Genomic DNA, 17,791 nt, shown 5'->3' with positions numbered 1-17,791 from the left:
TAAAAACCTTCATCTGCTAATTCCAACGTCTGGGTCATCTCAGTGTCAGTTTTTACTACCTACATTTTTTCTTAACTGTAGGTCATCTTTTCCTATTTCCTTACATACCTAGTAAATTTTTATCATATACTGGACATTGTGAACAAAACACTGTCAATATTCAGAATTCAGTCTTTTTCCTCTGAAGAGTGATGATTTTTGTTCTAGCAGGAAGTAAAAGTCTAAACTCTGCAGTGAGTGACAGCTGACGTCTCTGCTCAAATCTTTTAGTTTCCAGTTGCTGTTTTTACCATTAAAGTGTGCATTCACGCTTCAATGATCAGCAGTGAACTGGGACAGGGTTTATATGTGTATATGGAGTCTCCCACTCTCTGAGCTTCTCTTCTTTCATAGATTCCCTCTAATTAGCTGCTCTGCAGTCCTAAAGTATATCTTCTTAGTAACTTACTAAGACGGAGGCTCTCTGCCACCCCATGCTGCCTGGATAAGTAGGTGTTCTCAGGGAAAAAGCTTCAAACACACAAATCCCATCAAAGCCCCATCTGGTCTCTCAAGGGTTAACTTCCCTCTACCTTCTGCCTGTTTTGGGTTGCTATCCAGTGCCTTCATACAGCTGGTGTTAGATGTTTTGTTTATCATATTTTGTCTGGATTTCATAACTGCTATCTGTGTTAGTCTGATTGTGCCACTCTGCCATTATCAGAACCAGAGCCTTGACTATTGATTTCTGTCTATGATTAATCAATAAAAATCATGAACTACAAACTGTCCAGCATATCTACACACCAAAAGATTAAAACTACTGGCTAATAAATTTCAAAGAAATTATTTTGGCTTCAGGGCCCCAAATTCCTCCATATTTGCAAATTCTATTAAGTAGACGGGGAGAAAGTAAGTTTGAATCCCAGCTCCTCCACCTGATTTTAACTTCTGCACCAAGGAAATACCAAGCTTGTATGTTAAATATAAGTGTGGATTTGGAGTAATGAGTGTAAACACTGAGACAATGCCCAGGATAAAGTCTCATAAAAAGTGGCTTCTGCTGCCATTACCATTAAGTGCTTCTACTGTATTAAATATATCAAAATGAAATTTAAGAAGCTTTCCCCTAGAAGCTCAATATTGCTTTCTATTTTATTAGAATTTAATAAACAGAAGAGTTCCTGCAACTCATACTTTTCTGTGTGTGAGGGGTAGAAGAAGATGAAAGATTTGAGACCAGCATAATACTATAGTACATTGAAGGTGATGAGGATTTTCTCTGAGAGCTTACAAAATAAGGTTCACCTTTGAGATGCTGGTCAGTGTTCCTTCTCAAACTGACATTATCTGCTTAATGGCTTGGCACCATGAAAATCTGTCCAGCTTACTTCAAAGAGTTTGTTAGACCATATTTGGACTCACCCTGTTTAATGGTTAAGAGAGAAACTTAGAATGGAAAACTCTAAGAAAGAAGTTTCCTATCTTCAGACACAATTATCCAATTCACTTCATAGGTAGGTGATTGAGCACTGTCTCAGACTCAAAGTAAATAATTTTCATTGCATCCTTCAATCCTGGATACTTTTTAAAATGTGAATCCTTTTTCTTTCTGAGCCATTGAAGAAAATCAAAGACTTTTGACTTTGAACATCACACAGGCCACAAAAAAGAAAGTTTTGTTTAAAGTAATACATAAAATTATGCTTAGCATTGCTCCAGAAGGAGGGTAGCAATCTTTCTGTGGTTATAGCATCACTTAGTGGTTATATACATAAAATACTCCTTCTACTCCAAAGCAAAAAAAGGGGGAAAACACATTTTTGAAGAAGCTGTTCATAAAAGAACATCAAACAGAAAACAAAAACAATAAGAAATCACTTATTCAAAATACTAGATGCATAGTTCTACAATCAGTCACAGGACAGGGTTCAATTATGCAGGAAAGCAGGAAGGGTTAAATCATCAATATCCATGGATCATATATTCTTACCAAGGCTTCATGATCTTCTGCAATTTCTGGTATCGCCTGCAAAATTTAAAAACAACCATGTGAGGAGCATACTTAAAAACAATGATTTTTACATAAAAAACATATCTTGAAGAAAACTCAGGATTAGATTTAGGACAGATTTAACTACCATGAAGTAAAAGAACTTTATCCATTTCAAGACATCATTCAAAGTAATCAACTGGTGTTCTTTAATGATCAGAAACAGTCAATCAAAAGATCAGCATTAAACTACTGTCATCAGCCAGTTGCATTTGCTTATGAGTAAAGGCATCCAGAATCGTCCATTTAGATCAGAATGGGTCTGTGTTCAATGGAGCGGGGGGTACACACAGGGATAGGAATTGATAAATTTTCAATGAAAAAACATTGAGCCAAAAAGCACTAGACTATAAAGAAATAATTTATTATCTTTCCTTGGTAGAATGTCCACTAATTTTACTTGCTCTGTTCTCCCTCAGGTGGCTTCTTCTGCGGGAAGACGTTGCAATCAATCTCTTTGCAATAAGACATTGCACTAGTATTGAACTCCAAAACTGGAACTCTGGGCTGGTGGCTTAGAATAGGCAAATCTGGCTACAAGAAAGGGTAATTATTGTTGTTGTTGTTGTTGTTTTTAAACTAGGCTCAAGAATATGAAGAAATAAGTGTTTCTAAACTGGCCAAACCATCTCCCATTCCTCAAGTCTGCCAAATCTCTCTGACTTTAAGTATGATCTTCCCTCCATATGAAACATCCATCCCCTCTTTGCCTAACTTACTAAGTCCCACCCTCAAACTCATCTCATTCTAGGCTCCTCTGGGAAGTCTCTCTGACTTCTGATTTCTCTTCCTCAAACAGCATAGGTAGTGCCTGCATCTACAGGCCACAGGCCCTGAAGACACATCAGCTATAAGCCTCAGGACATCTCACTATCCTTCTAGCTGCTTGAGGGCTGGGGCTCTGCACTGTGGCAATAGTGTAATGTGAGGTACATCCAGAGTAGGGACTGACATGGCTGACAAATGATTTTACTCTTCAGAAATGTTCACATTCTCAACCACATAAAATGTACCCACTTCAGAAACTCAAGTCACCAGGTGAAGACTAAATTTAGTCTCTGGTAAAATTTGCGGGAGGAGGATTAAAAATGTATATAAAGAGATCTTTTTCTTCCTCTTCTGCTCCCCCTCCTCTACCTGTCTTTCTTTTAAAAAGTATTTACTATTTCCCATCCTTCCTTCATCAAAAAGGAACTGGGCAGGGTGAAAGGGTGAAAGGGGGAGAAGGGGAAGCAGGCCTGAGCAGAAGTCGGCAGCACGCTAGGGCCAGAGGTTACTCTCCACTAAAAGGAACTGGTGCTCCTTGGGGAAGTGGCTCATGTTAGGGGGTGGGGCAAGGAGATCTAGATAATTCTGGAACATCTTGTTGAGCCAGAAAGTAAAGAAATGCTCAAAACATAATGAAATACAGGTCAAAAGGACACAGAAGTCACCTTGGAAAAGCTCCCACAGGCCAAATCAGGGACACGTTGAGCATCAAAATCAATAATAATAGTGATAGATTAAGCCCACTGAATAAAACAGGAATGAATGAGTCCACATTGTTACAGAGTGATGTGCTGATGTTGAAACACCAGATCTCTGGGGAAAAACACACAAATCTGCTTGATATTATTTTCCAATTTCCACGGTGTAACAACTCTCACTATGGCCAACTTAAAGAACCAACATGAGATCAACGAACGCAGAGCGGAACAGAATTGTACAAAAGTGGCTCTCAGGAACTAGTATGAGCTCCCCACGGGAGATAAACATGTAGGTGAATAAATACATAGGGAAAAAACAGAGCTCTTACTACCAAAGAAAACCAACTAATACATGTAGAAGAAATAATAATATTCGAAAATTCCCCTTTGGAAATCATCAGAGCAATAATTAATTCAGATAAGAAATGTCAATGCCAAAACTGATGGGTGAAATTGGGGTGAGCAATGAGGCTTTACATAGTTTCACTGTGTCTCCCTACAAACTTTTCATGAATTAGCTGCTAAGGGAGGGAGAAAGTATTACAGTGGAGACATCTGGAAGATGCTATCTTAATGAAGCAGTCAAAGTTACCACCAGTAATAAAACAAAGAGATACCATGTGCCATCAACAAGACAAAATGGGAAAAAAAAAAATCACAACCATCTGTTGTATTCCAGCCAAAGACATACAATATGGGTCTCCATAAGGAGAAGGGAAATTTTTGTTGTAATGTTTGTTGTGATGAGAGAACACTGGAAAAATGTGTAGAAAACAAAATTCTGTGTTTCAGTAAAAAACTAAGCAGTGCCTACAACATATTCTTTGGGCTATGAGATTCTAGGCCTGTTGGCTTTGAGTTATTTTACAACTCTTTGTAATGTATAGGTAACTGATGTGTGTATATATACATATATATATCCTGTCTTGCAGTGATTTAATTGACTTCCTTTCCACTGGTGGAAAACCAGTTTTGTCTCCATTTGCAATTCATCTCAACATTCCTTTCCTTCATATAAATTTGTGCTCTTTTGACCTTTCCTTTAAAGTTACAATATCTGCCTGGTTTCACCATACCATATGAGTAAAATAAATTATTTTAACACACATTTATTTGTATATCTGAAATCAAAATGTAATATAGAGGGAAACCTCTAAATTAAACATTTTACTGGGGAATCACAGAATTGCAATTTGAAGCATACACATAGACCGGTAGACTTTGGTATGTCTGAGGAACAAAGAAAACGTTGGGATTTTTATTAGAAATAGGAATGTTACCTATGGTTTTGAAAGAAAGTTTATAGGCACAAGAATTTTTGAGAGCTGCTAAGCTCTGATTGGTGAGTGACAGTGGTAGGTAAAACCAGTCCTAGAGTCACAGCAGGTCATTTTAGCAGCTACTAGATTAAACTGGTCTTAGGGTTACATCAGGCCACCTTAGCAGCTGGGCTTGCAGATAATTCAATTCTTGGAGTAGGTGCACTGTGTGCCCATGTGCTTTTTGCCTCCATTCCTCAACTGTGACTTAGTTGGGTGTGACAAGAATTACCCAATTTGTACAATCAATGTTCACATGTGTATGAGAGTTATGATTTTACTTTCCCATGAAAATTACTTTTAACAAATTACCCTTTAACAAACCCAAATTAGAGGGTATTCTATAAAATGGCTAACCTATAATTTGAAAACACCAAAGTCATGAAAGAAAAGGAGTGAGTGAAGAACAATTCCAGATCAGAGGGGACTAGGAGGAGACGGGCCACCTGTGTGCAAGGTGCCACCTGGAGCTAGATTCTTTCCATTAAAGGACGGAGCTGGGACAATGGGTAAAACTTAAATGGGGTCTCCAGGAAAAGAGCAAGTGGGGATTTTCTGCTTTGTTCTCACAAGTTTTAAGTTTAAAAAGGTTTTGAAATAAAATTGTGTGTGTGTGTGTGTGTGTGTGTGTAATATATAAAGTGGTCGCTGTAAAGTTTTAAAATAACTTTCTGGCCTGGGGCCTGAGCATGCTTATGGTTTTTATACGAGTTCCGCCTCCTCCAGTATCCATGACCTTGGAGAGCTCTCCCTGACCAGAGCACAGACATAACTCAGTGCTGAGTCACAGTGCTTCTTACTCCTCAAATTTGCACCCTCACTTTGGCTTCTGATTACGCATAAGGAGAAGAGAAACTGTTGTTGCAACGTCTGTCTACTGCCTTAAGTGGGATTTTGTGTGTCTGTCTGTCTGTCTCTCTCTCTCACTTTCTCTTAGTATACCCATTTTTTTTAGAGAAACGTGACTAGAAGAGAAATTACTCTGGAAAGGTTGCTGTTTCACAGTGGCCAGAAACCTCTCAACTCAGCCCAAGGAATAGCATCTTTTCTTTTTTTTTTTCCGCCAGCAGAAGATAATCTCTTCTTCAAATGGACTGTGTGACCCCTTCTCATTTCCATTACCAGAGTGAAGGACAAAGAGGCACAGAGAAAGCAAAAGGAGTGAGGAGGGGGCAGATCCTGTTTAGGGAATTTTCTGCCACACAATCTCTGACAAAGCCCAAGAAGGTTGGCCTCTTTGGCCTTTGTGATGCAAATTTCTGGCAGAGCCCTCAGGAGCTGTTCAGTTGGAGCTCCCTGAGCAATGCAGAGTGCACTGCAGGCTCCAGGAAAACAGCAGACAGCGCTGGGAAGATGTGGCAGCCTTTACAGCTGGGGTTGACTGCAGAGACCACAGGAGCAGCTTCTTTCTGGCTGGGTCTGTCGTCTCCGAGGAGGTAAAGTGCAAAACGTGCATGGTGTCAGCTGGCCTTGGCTGCAAGGCAGTGAGTAGATGAATCACTTTGGCCTGCACTGGAACTTCCAGAACAGCCAAGGCTTCTAAGAGACACCAAGTTCTCAGAGTCAATGGCATAAGTTAGAGCTGATCATCTGTGTCCTTGGAGGTTAACAAAGTTTCAAAAAAGACATTTATCTTTTGTGTGAAGGCAAAATTCCAGAAAAGGTCACACATAATGGAAAACTGTCATACACATCTTTGTGTTATCCTCTATGCACCTCCTCTTACCCCTCACATGCCTAACCCAGTGTCAGGAGTATGGTACAGCATTCAGTAATATGCATTTTGCTAAAGGAATAAAACATACAAATCCATCTCAAGTGTGGGTGCTAGGGAACATCAAAGCAAAGTGTATAATTCAAGTCATACCTCAGTTTTCACAACACCCAGAAAATGAAAACAGCTCTGGTTCAGGCAAGATGAAAAGAATTTGAACAGCGAAAGGTTAATATGAGACAGAGGGAACCTGTTTTAAGACTGTTCTTGTATTAATGCAACAATGACAATTTTCATATACATGTCATCCATACACACAGCAATAGACTTTTCCATCTGTGTCATATGTATGACACAGTACGGAGGGGACTAATAATTTATACAATTAATGTTTCTTTTTAAGACAATTACGTAAGAACTTTACATATCACTAAAATAACTATGGGACTCCTTCCAATGTTTCTAATACTACAGCCAGATTTTGGAGAAATGACCTCAACGAAACAAATAAAACAGCACTTATAAATTCCCCAGATTAGTTAGAACTCCACAAACACCACTGCTATCTTTCTGAGGAAAACCAGAAAGCCAGCCCAGTATTGACCAAAGTATTGGAAATAGACATACTCCCACAAGAATGGTAAAGTATAAATTAGAACATTTCTGCAAGCTATTGGGCTATTCTTATTTTAAAACAGCTTTAAAATGTATATATTCTCTGAGTCAGGAATTTTATTCCAACAAAATAAATTAAATATCCACAAAGATTTTGCTAAAAGAAAAGCTGATTTTAAAATATTCAGAAAGCCAGGCCCGGTAGCTCACACCTATAATCCCAGCACTTTGGGAGGCCAAGGCAGGAGAATTACTTGAGACCAGGAATTCAACACCAGCCTGGGCAACACAGAGAGACCTTGTCTCTATAAAAAATATTTAAAAATTAGCCAGGTGTGGTGGCACCTGTAGTCCCTACCTACTCAGGAGGCTGAGGCAGGAGGACTGCTTAAGCCCTGGAGGTCAAGGCTGCAGTGAGCTATGACTCTGCCACTGCACTCCAGCCTGGGCAACAGAGCAAGACTCTGACTCAAAAAAAAGTAAGATAAAATAAAATAAAATTTCAGAGAAAAACCCTGAAGACAATATAAATGTCCTACAATATGGAAACAGTTCACCGTACTATGCACATTCCTCAAATTATTGTATATTAATTATACACAATAAGCTATAAAGCTGCAAAAATGAAACAGTATGCAGGCAACAAAAATGACGGGAGAATAATATTTGTCACATGGAAATATTGTTAGCTACAAAAAGCAGGTTATAAAAACATGAGTATTATAATTCTACTTTTATAAAGCCTGTGCATGTGTATCTAAAATATATAAAAAAGGATATTCATCAAGATATTAAAAATTGTTGTCTGTAGAAGGGCACACTACAAATGATTCTTATTTTTTCCTTCTGTTTATTTATACACTTTTCAAATGACAGATAATAATTTTTCATAAGGAAAGAAAGTTAATTTAAAAAAACTTTCCATCCCAGCACTTTGAGAGGTCAAGGTGGGCAGATCACAAGGTAAGGAGATAGAGACCATCCTGGTTAACACGGTAAACCCCATCTCTACTAAAAATACACAAAATTAGCCGAGTGTGGTGGCAGGCTCCTGTAGTCCCAGTTACTGGGGAGGCTGAGGCAGGAGAATGGCGTGAACCCAGGAGGTGGAGCTTGCAGTGAGCCGAGATCGCGCCACTGCACTCCAGCCTGAGCGACAAAGCGAGACTCCGTCTCAAAAAAAAAAAAAAAGAAACTTTCCAAGTTCATCATAAATACATGAATTTAACTTTTGCTCGCAGTTGACTGTCCTGCCCAGGGTGGTGTTACAGCTTACTCATATTCCAGCAGCGTAATTTTCCCATCACATTGCCAAGTGGGAAGGAAACTGTAAGTACCCTGCCCTTTCATTCTTGGAAATGTTTCCCCTGTTTTTCTGCCCCTAGTGATGACTGACTAACAGTGGAAGGACACAGAAGTAGGCTGTCTCATTGTCTGTGTGCACAGAGGCATGGACAAAGACTGTGGTGTTTTATTAAAACCCAAAGAAGAGCAGTATTTTTTATGACATTGGACTTAGAGTTGTGGATACAACTTTTCTTCTTTCAAATAAAATAAAATAAAAATTTCTGAGAAATGCTTTGATATCCATCTTTTTGATATTTGTCTCTGGAAACACTGTCCATTCCTCAATATCCCTTATGTTGCTCAGGCTGGGACAACATGTTTCCCCACAGCTGTATTCGCATTCACATCTATGTTTCAAGCAGAAATTAGGAATGAAATTTCAAAACCCTATGACGGATAGAACAATTAAACTCAGGTTTTAAACACTGTGCTCGTGCTCTGTCAAAATGACACTTCCTCATTGTTCCTCTGTTACTGACTTTGCTCCATGGCCCCACCCAGTACCAGCTGGAGAGAGACCTTTTAAAAGCCCAGCCCTGTAGTGGCAAAATCTCTCACCATTTGCTTGCCTGCAAAGGATTTTATTTCTCCTTCACTTATGAACATCTCAAAATAATAAGGGCTATTTCTGACAAACCCACAGCCAATATCATACTGAATGAGCAAAATCCGGAAGCATTCCCTTTGAAAACCGGCACAAGACAAGGATGCCCTCTCTCACCACTCCTATTTCAACATAGTATTGGAAGTTCTGGCTAGGGCAATCAGGCAAGAGAAAGAAATAAAGGGTATTCAAATAGGAAGAGAAGTCAAATTGTCTGTTTGCAGATGATATGATTGCAAAATTAGAAAACCCCAACATCTCAGCGCAAAATCTCCTTAAGCTGATAAGGAACTTCAGCAAAGTCTCAGGATACAAAATCAATGTGCAAAAATCTCAAGCATTCCTATACACCAATAACAGACAAACAGAGAGCCAAATCATGAGTGAACTCCCATTCACAATTGCTTCAAAGAGAATAAAATACCTAGGAATACAACTTACAAGGGATGTGAAGGACCTCTTCAAGGAGAACTACAAACCACTGCTCAAGGAAAGAGGACACAAACAAATGAAAATGGCCATACTGCCCAAAGTAATTTATAGATTCTATTCTATCCCCATCAAGCTACCATTGACTTTCTTCATAGAATTAGAAAAAAATACTTCGAATTTTACACGGAACCAAAGAAAGAGCCCATATAATCAAGACATTCCTAAGCACAAAGAACATTCTTAAGCGTTACGCTACCTGACTTCACACTATACCACAAGGCTACAGTGACCAGAACACCATAGTACTGGTACCAAAACAGATATACAGACCAATGGAACAGAACAGAGGCCTCAGAAATAATGCCACACACATCTACAACCATCTGATCTTTGACAAACCTGACAAAAACAAGCAATGGGGAAAGGATTCCCTATTTAATAAATGGCCCTGGGAAAACTGGCTAGCCATATGCAGAAAACTAAAACTGGGCCCCTTCCTTACACCTTATACACAAATTAACTCAAGATGGAGTAAAGACTTAAACGTAAGACCTAAAACCATAAAAACCCTAGAAGAAAACCTAGGAATACCATTCAGGACATAGGCATGCACAAAGACTTCATGACTAAAACACCAAAAGCAGTGGCAACAAAAGCCAAAATAGACAAATGGGATCTAATTAAACTAAAGAGCTTCTGGACAGCAAAGGAAATTATCACCACAGTAAAAAGGCAACTTACAGAATGGGAGAAAAATTTTGCAATATATCCATCTGACAAAGCGCTAATATCCAGAATCTACAAGGAACTTAAACAAATTTACAAGAAAAAAACAAACAACCCTACCAAAAAGTGGGTCAAGGATATGAACAGACAATTCTCAAAAGAAGACATTTATGTGGCCAAAAAACATATGAAAAAAAGTTCATCACCACTGGTCATTAGAGAAATGCAAATCAAAACCGCAATGAGATGCCATCTCATGCCAGTTAGAATGGTGATCATTAAAAAGTCAGGAAACAACGGATGCTGGAGAGGATGTGGAGAAATAGGAATGCTTTTACACTGTTGGTGGGAGTGTAAATTAGTTCAACCATTGTGGAAGACACTCTGGCAATTCCTCAAAGATCTAGAACCAGAAATAACATTTGATCCAGCAATCCCATTACTGGGTATATACACAAAGGATTATAAATCATTCTACTATAAAGACACATGCACACGTATGTTTACTGCAGCACTGTTCATATCAGCAAAGACTTGGAATCAACCCAAATGTCCATCAATGATAGACTGGATAAAGAAAATGTGGCACATATACACCACGGAATACTATACGGCCATAAAAAAGGATGAGATCATGTACTTTGCAGGGACATGGATGAAGCTGGCAAACATCAGTATCAGCAAACTAACACAAGAGCAGAAAACCAAACACCATATGTTCTCACTCATAAGTGGAAGTTGAACAATGAGAACACATAGACACAGGGAGGGGAACATCACACACTGGGGCCTGTCAGCGGTTAGAGGCTAGGGGAGGGATAACATTAGGAGAAAGACCTAATGCAGATGACGGGTTGATGGGTACAGCAAACCACCATGGCATGTGGATACCTATGTAGCAAACCTGCACATTCTGCACATGTATCCAAGAACTTATCAAGTGTACAAAAAAAAAAAAAAAAAAAAAAAAGCCCAGCCTTGGATAATGAGGAGGAGGCAAGTCATCTCTGAATCTCATTATTCCTAAAAGTAAGGCGAAAAATTCTAGCAACATTTCTTCAATGTTTACAAAAATTTCCATGGGTCCTGCTTAGGAAACCACCACCTTCTCCAGCTGGAACCTTGCCCAGGAGTCATGACTAAATGCCTTCCAAATTGCAGGACCTATTTAATTTGTGTGGTTTCTATCCCAAAGATTTCCTGTTAATTGATTGAAGTCTTGCTCTAAGTTTAACAGAGAAGCCAGGATTTCTTATAAGAAAAATGACTCTTTTCTTTTTAATCTTAGCAAAAGATGTGAAAAATGTGCTGTGGATTAAATAAGCCACCTCTGAGCGTGAGATGCAGGACCAGCAGAAGGATGGCAGTAGGCCTTGCAACTCCAGTCCCTCCTTCCTCCATCCCCAAAAGTAGCGTAACTTTGAACTTACGCTAAAACAGGAAGGGGGTCACAAAGGTGACTCAGAGAGAGATCGCTCCTTCCCACAAACATAGTGTGATGGGAAAGTGTAAGAGACAAATGCAAAAGAGAATTCACCTAACATCTGGCCTTAAGCTCTGTTTATCTGTTCGAAACCGGGCTGTAGGTATCAAGCCGGGACAGCTTACTGATTATTATAAATACAGTCATGTGTTGCTTAACAATGGGATACATGCTAAGAAATGCATCATTAGGTGATTTTGTTGTGTGAACATCATAGAGTGTACTTACATAAACACACATGGTATAGCCTACGACACACCTAGGCTTTGTGGCACAGCTTATTGCTTCTAGGCTGCAAACCTGTACAGCATGTTACTATGCTGAGTAGTGCAGGCAATGGTAACACAACAGCAAATATTCGTGTATCCAAACAGAGAAAAGGTATAGTAAAACCATGGCATAAAAGATAAAAAAATGGTACAGCTGTATAGCGCAGCTCCATTATAATCTCATGAGACCACCATTATATTTGTGGTCTACCACTGATCGAAATGTTCTTATGCAGTGCGCGACTGTAGTTAAGATATTAATGAGCATGATACTCCTTTTTTTAAGAAAGGCATTCTGTGGCTTTAGTTCACATAAAATACATTCAATACTGACATTCTCTCACATTGTATAATACATGTGCAGCATGGAGAGAGAATTCAGAACTGCTGTCCCCCATCCTAGGTCTGAGGAATGGTGAATCTTTTGGGCTGTTCTGCAGGTGAAGATGTGTCATAAAGTAAGGCCACAGCACTGAGAAAAAGAATGTTGACAAGGCACACACACAGCATCAGTTCTGCCTGGTTCCTGATGCTCCACACTCACACCAGAGAACCCAAGCCTTCGCTGAGAAGGGGAGCTCCCCAGTAGGAAGGCACATTCCTTCCTCCCTCCTGGTGGAACTCCAGCTCCCTCAAGGACAGTTCACACTCATCTCCTCTGTGGGGCTCTTTGAGATATAATGGGTTCCAGCCAGGCACGGTGGCTCACGCCTGGAATCCCAGCACTTTGGGAGGCAGAGGCAGGCAGATCATTTGAGGTCAGGAGTTTGAGACCAGCCTGGCCAACGTGGTGAAACCCCGTCTCTACTAAAAATACAAAAATTAGGCCGGGCATGGGGGCTCCCACCTGTAATCCCAATACTTTGGGAGGCCGAGGCGGGCAGATCGTGAGGTCAAGAGATCGAGACCATCCTGGCTGACACGGTGAAACCCTGTCTCTACTAAAAACACAAAAACTAGCTGGGTGTGGTGTCACATGCCTGTAGTCTCAGAACTTTGGGAGGCAGACGCAGACGGATCATTTGAGGTCAGGAGTTCGAGACCAGCCTGGCCAACGTGGTGAATGAAACTCCATCTCTACTAAAAATACAAAAATTAGGCCGGGTGCGGTGGCTCACGCCTGTAATCCCAACACCTTGGGAGGCTGAGGCGGGTGGACCACCAGGTCGAGAGATCGAGACCATACTGGTGGACATGGTGAAATCCCATCTCTACTAAAAATACAAAAATCAGCTGGGTGTGGTGGCACACACCTGTAGTCCTAGCTACTCGGGAGTCTGAGGAAGGAGAATGGCTTGAACCCAGGAGGCAGAGCTTGCAATGAACCGAGATCGTGCCACTACATTCCAGCTTGGTTACAGAGTGAGACTCCGTCTCCCCCCGCCGCCCCCCCCCCCAAAAAAAAAAACCTTAGCTGGGTGTGGTGGCACATGCCTGAAATCCCAGCTACTAAGGAGGCTGAGGCGGGAGGATCACTTGAACCCAGGAGGTGGAGGTTGCAGTGAACAGAGATTGCACCACAGCACTCCGGCCTGGGCGACAAAGACTCCATCTCAAATAAAAAAAAGAGAGAGAGAGAGAGAGAGAGAGATAATGGGTCTGCCATCTAGACTCCTGGCTCTCAGGAGGAATTATACACAATAGAATTCTGCCCATATAATAGACCATCAATTTCTGGAAGGCAAGGCTCATATGAAAAAATTTTCCCATGTTCAACTCTTTTGTATGCACACAGTAGGTCATTAATACATGATGACTGCATTTAATTTCAAGTAATTAATGACAAGTACTTAATCATTCAAGTATTAAGTTTTAAAATTACTTCAGGGATGATATCTCGACCTGGTTTTATACTTTGAAACATAACTTGAACTAGCTTGAGCTGTCAATAAAGAAACATAATTAGGTAATCTAATATTTTAATGGATTAAGAGAGGGAAAATTTTTCTTAGGGATAGGCAAGGAATATGAGGGATTAATGTTTTGTCGAGTTATAATTTCATTGTTGGCAAGGCCCTCTGAGATAATGACATTATACTTTTCCACATAAATCTGAAATTTCTAGCACTTGATGGATTTCTATTTTGTCTCAGATACTAGATGTTGGTGGGCAAAGGATGGAGAACTACTGAAATTACAAACCCACTGCCTTGCCACTATCTTAAAAACTATTTTGTTCCTGAGTCTAACCAAGGCTCTGATCTTTAGAACAGTTTGCAAGTGTAAGGAATGTAATAATATTCAAAACGCTGAGACACATAGGACAGCCGTGGAAGTTAGGAAAAAAGACGCTTACTCAGTGCCGCTCTCCACCATCTGCGTGAGGAGAGAGATGCCATCCAGGTTTATAAACTCCTGGGCAAATGTGACATCCCGGGAGAGGCTGGCCAAGTCCTTCAGAGCTTCCAGTTTGGCATCCATACTCGAGGACTGGATTCGTTCATGGAGCTGCTGGGCGTTCTGAGCCTTCCGGGGCAAAAGCAAAGGGAAGAGTGTTGACAAAGGAAACCACAACAGCAAAACAGATTTATGTTTCAATGAGAAACAGAGCTACAAAGGCCAAAAGCACAACACTATCTGCATATTACAGAGTGGGCATCTCAAGGACAGGCTTCAAGGCTTCCAACCCAAACACTCCACCTTCAGAGCGAGGTCCGCTCATCTCACGACAGGAAACACTTGGGTTCTTCTCAAAGGAGTTGGGATTTTCATTTCGAGGAAAAGACCAAGAGCAAGAGTACAAGAATATTAAAGCCCTAGAAACTGAACAGGATGTGGCAGAAAGGAGGGAGGAAAGGGGAAGTATTTACCCTTTAAGTAAAATTATGTAAAAGCAACTGAAAGCTATTTGCTCAGTTAAGCAATTACACAAATTTATACAGCATGCTCACCTGTTCAGTCAATACTGTGAGTAATAACTGCCTACACGTGTTCGGAAGCTTCATTAGCCACCCAAATGATCTTTCTAGGTTACTGCAAATCTTCCAGCACTCCACAACCATGCTTGTAAATTTCAATTTTCAACAACATGTGTTTCACATGCATTGGCTACTTGTGTGAATTTAAAACTAAATAATTAGGAAACCAAATTAACAGCTATGCCTAGAATTACTTTTGAGGCATTTACACTTGGCTTCTACATGCAGAACATAGAGGAATCGAAATATATTAGAGAAGCTGAACTTCTGGGTAATAATTTATAGTCCAGATGTCTTATTCATCCAGTCGAGGTTTTCATATCTACCTTTCAGTTGAGGCAGGCAGTAAGAAACACAAAGGAATAAAATGTTCTGCCTGTGTTTTTGCTTAATACAGATAACTGAGTATCTGTCGTGGTTTTATTTAACTCAGAATCACTGTGGTTGAAGCACTATGCCATCATCATATTCTCTTTCTCAGGTACTTGCTTTCTCTTTTGAAACCGTGTTATATTTTAGAGAGGGAGAAGATAGGGTGTTGACCACATTAATGAGGTATCTCTCCTCAACAGACACTGGTTACAACTCTCTCAGGAACCCCCTGTGAACTATCACAGGTTAAGGTTGCAGAGTGGAGGCAGGAGAACCACATAGGTATTGAAGGCAAAACCAGTGCTGGCCACAGACCCTGCCTGGAATGGGGGAGGGAATCCACACAGGTCCTAAGAGCAGAAGGACTCCACCCCAGAAGGTCCACAGCCACAGAGCCCTCCCTCCTTGCCCAGCTCCCCCTCCACTGTCACCTGGAAGCAGCCCTCAAGAAGAGAAAAGGATTCAACAGGGGAACTGATCCAATTCTTTAGGACCCGAGACAGGGATAGAACCCATGCCCCCATCACTTGGTCACAGATGTGCTCAGGTCTCCCATTTAATTAAAACCAAAAACAGATGCTTTGCATCAGAAATTATAAAAGAGGGAAAAGAGCAGGGAGGAAAACAAGAGCCCTCCCTACTTATCTATTCACTGATCTACAGATAACCCACACATCACTCAAATACTAAAAGGGAGAGTGGAGAGCTGGGTGAGAATTATTTATTTCTTAAAATTGTTCAGGGATATAGTATTTTCCAAAATTTTCAAATATATATACAGCATTCACATGAACATATAATAGTTAACCCAAGCAAATCATTTCAAATTCCTTGAAAAGTGTATTTTTTCTCCAAGAAGGATGTTTGCATTTACTATCTAGGTTATGACAATAATGAGTACCCAAAAATTATTTCATTGTCATTATTAATGCTAACTAATAGTGTTTGATGCAGTTCATACCAATATGAAAAACGGCCAACAGTTACCTAGCACTTTTTATGAGCCACTATTCTAAATACCTTCATTTAATCTGCGCAATAGTCCCACCGGGTAGGTCCTATCATAGTCTTTGACAAAGGAAATTGAAGTTCAGGGAAGTTAGGTTACTTGCCCAAGGTCACACAGCTTATCAAGGCTGAAGTTAAAATAGAACCTGGGCAGCTGGACTCCAGAAAACACACTGTAAACAGTGGATCTCAAATTGTTGCCTGTGTAAGAATCACCTGGATGACTTCTTAAAACACAGACCATGGGCCACCCCTAGAGTTTCTGGTTCTAAAGGCCTGGAGTGGGGTCCCAAAAATTGTGTGTTTAACCAGATCCTAGGTGGTGCTGCTGCTGGCCTGGGAATCACACACTGAGGACCACTGCTCTACGTCACTCAGGATGCTGCATCTCTCTGTGATTATAGAATAAGCAGCTCTGTGGTGTTTTTCTTTCTTTCTTTTTTCTTTTCTTTTCTTTTTTTTTGAGATGGAGTCTTGCTGTCACCCAGGCTGCAGTGCACTGGCACAATCTCGGCTCACTGCAACCTTTGCCTCCCGGTTCAAGCGGTTCTCCTGTCTCAGCCTCCTGAGTAGCTGGGATTACAAGTTCCTGCACCATGCCTGGCTAATTTTTGTATTTTTAGTAGACACAGGGTTTCACCATGTTGGCCAGGCTGGTCTTGAACTCCTGACCTCAGGTGATCCACCTGCCTCGGCCTCCCAAAGTGCTGGGATTACAGGTGTGAGCCACCCCGCCCAGCTGATTGTGTTTTTCAACTACCACCTGATCTTCCCCAGCTGCAACACAAGGAGGCCCTCCTGGTTTACGGTACCTAAAGAAAAGGTGCTTGCCCTTCTAAAAGCTGTGCACTTTTAAGGAAGAACCTTTGCTAAGAAAACAAAGAAAAAGTCAGTAATGTGGAAGCTAAGTAGATGGAATTTATTATACCTACTCTTATTAATATATAATTTATTATACCTATTCTTCCTACTTCATTTACATGCCTTCATACTTACCTACTTAAAAGTAAATAAATAAATAAATTTTAAAATAAAAGAAGTGAGGAGAGAACGGAAACCTGAAAAGGACAAGTGTCCCAGGCAGAGGAGTCAAGACTGCGGAGTCCTCCCAAATCCCACAGCCGCTCATGGGTTGCTGCTACAGAAATTGAAAATATTTTACCAAGATGGTCACATGTAAGAACAGCAAAGCAATATCCTAACTTACTGGGATCTTAGCCAAGGAGTCACTCCCATAATAGCAGTAAAGCCTTCTCCAAACTGCCACACTACAACAAAGCTCATAGACTCAATGACCTGGAAAGTTCCTATAGAACTATTCACCCGTCTCCTGCACTCAGCCCAGCGCCTGAGAATGATGTGTTCTATTGGCATGGGGCTGTTCTTAACTCCCTGCAGGCCTTGCTCCTTCCCTTGGTACCCATATCTAAGGAGACAGCCGTTCTTCAAAAAGTGCAGTTCCCACAGTGTTTGCTTTGGGGTAAAT

The 17,791-nt window shown here is 40.6% G+C and overlaps 1 protein-coding gene across 4 annotated transcripts in view; it reads right to left on the bottom strand.

Annotated features, from left to right (window-relative positions):
- The window catches only part of ELMO1 (engulfment and cell motility 1), a 578,573-nt gene that overhangs the window by 380,077 nt on the left and 180,705 nt on the right, over nt 1–17,791 (bottom strand). For all 4 annotated transcript variants that reach the window (XM_007981596.3, XM_007981595.3, XM_073008962.1 and 1 more), the window contains 2 exons: nt 14,304–14,473; nt 1,973–2,008 (listed from right to left, as the gene is read on the bottom strand). In XM_007981596.3, the coding sequence (XP_007979787.1) occupies nt 1,973–2,008; nt 14,304–14,473 (206 nt within the window). The remainder of the gene's footprint in view (nt 1–1,972; nt 2,009–14,303; nt 14,474–17,791) is intronic.

This window comes from Chlorocebus sabaeus, chromosome 21 (assembly GCF_047675955.1).
Source record: "Chlorocebus sabaeus isolate Y175 chromosome 21, mChlSab1.0.hap1, whole genome shotgun sequence".
Classification (NCBI taxonomy): Eukaryota; Metazoa; Chordata; class Mammalia; order Primates; family Cercopithecidae; genus Chlorocebus; species Chlorocebus sabaeus.
The sequence above is the reverse complement of the archived record's forward strand: the minus strand, read 5'-3'. Positions and strand labels throughout refer to the sequence as shown.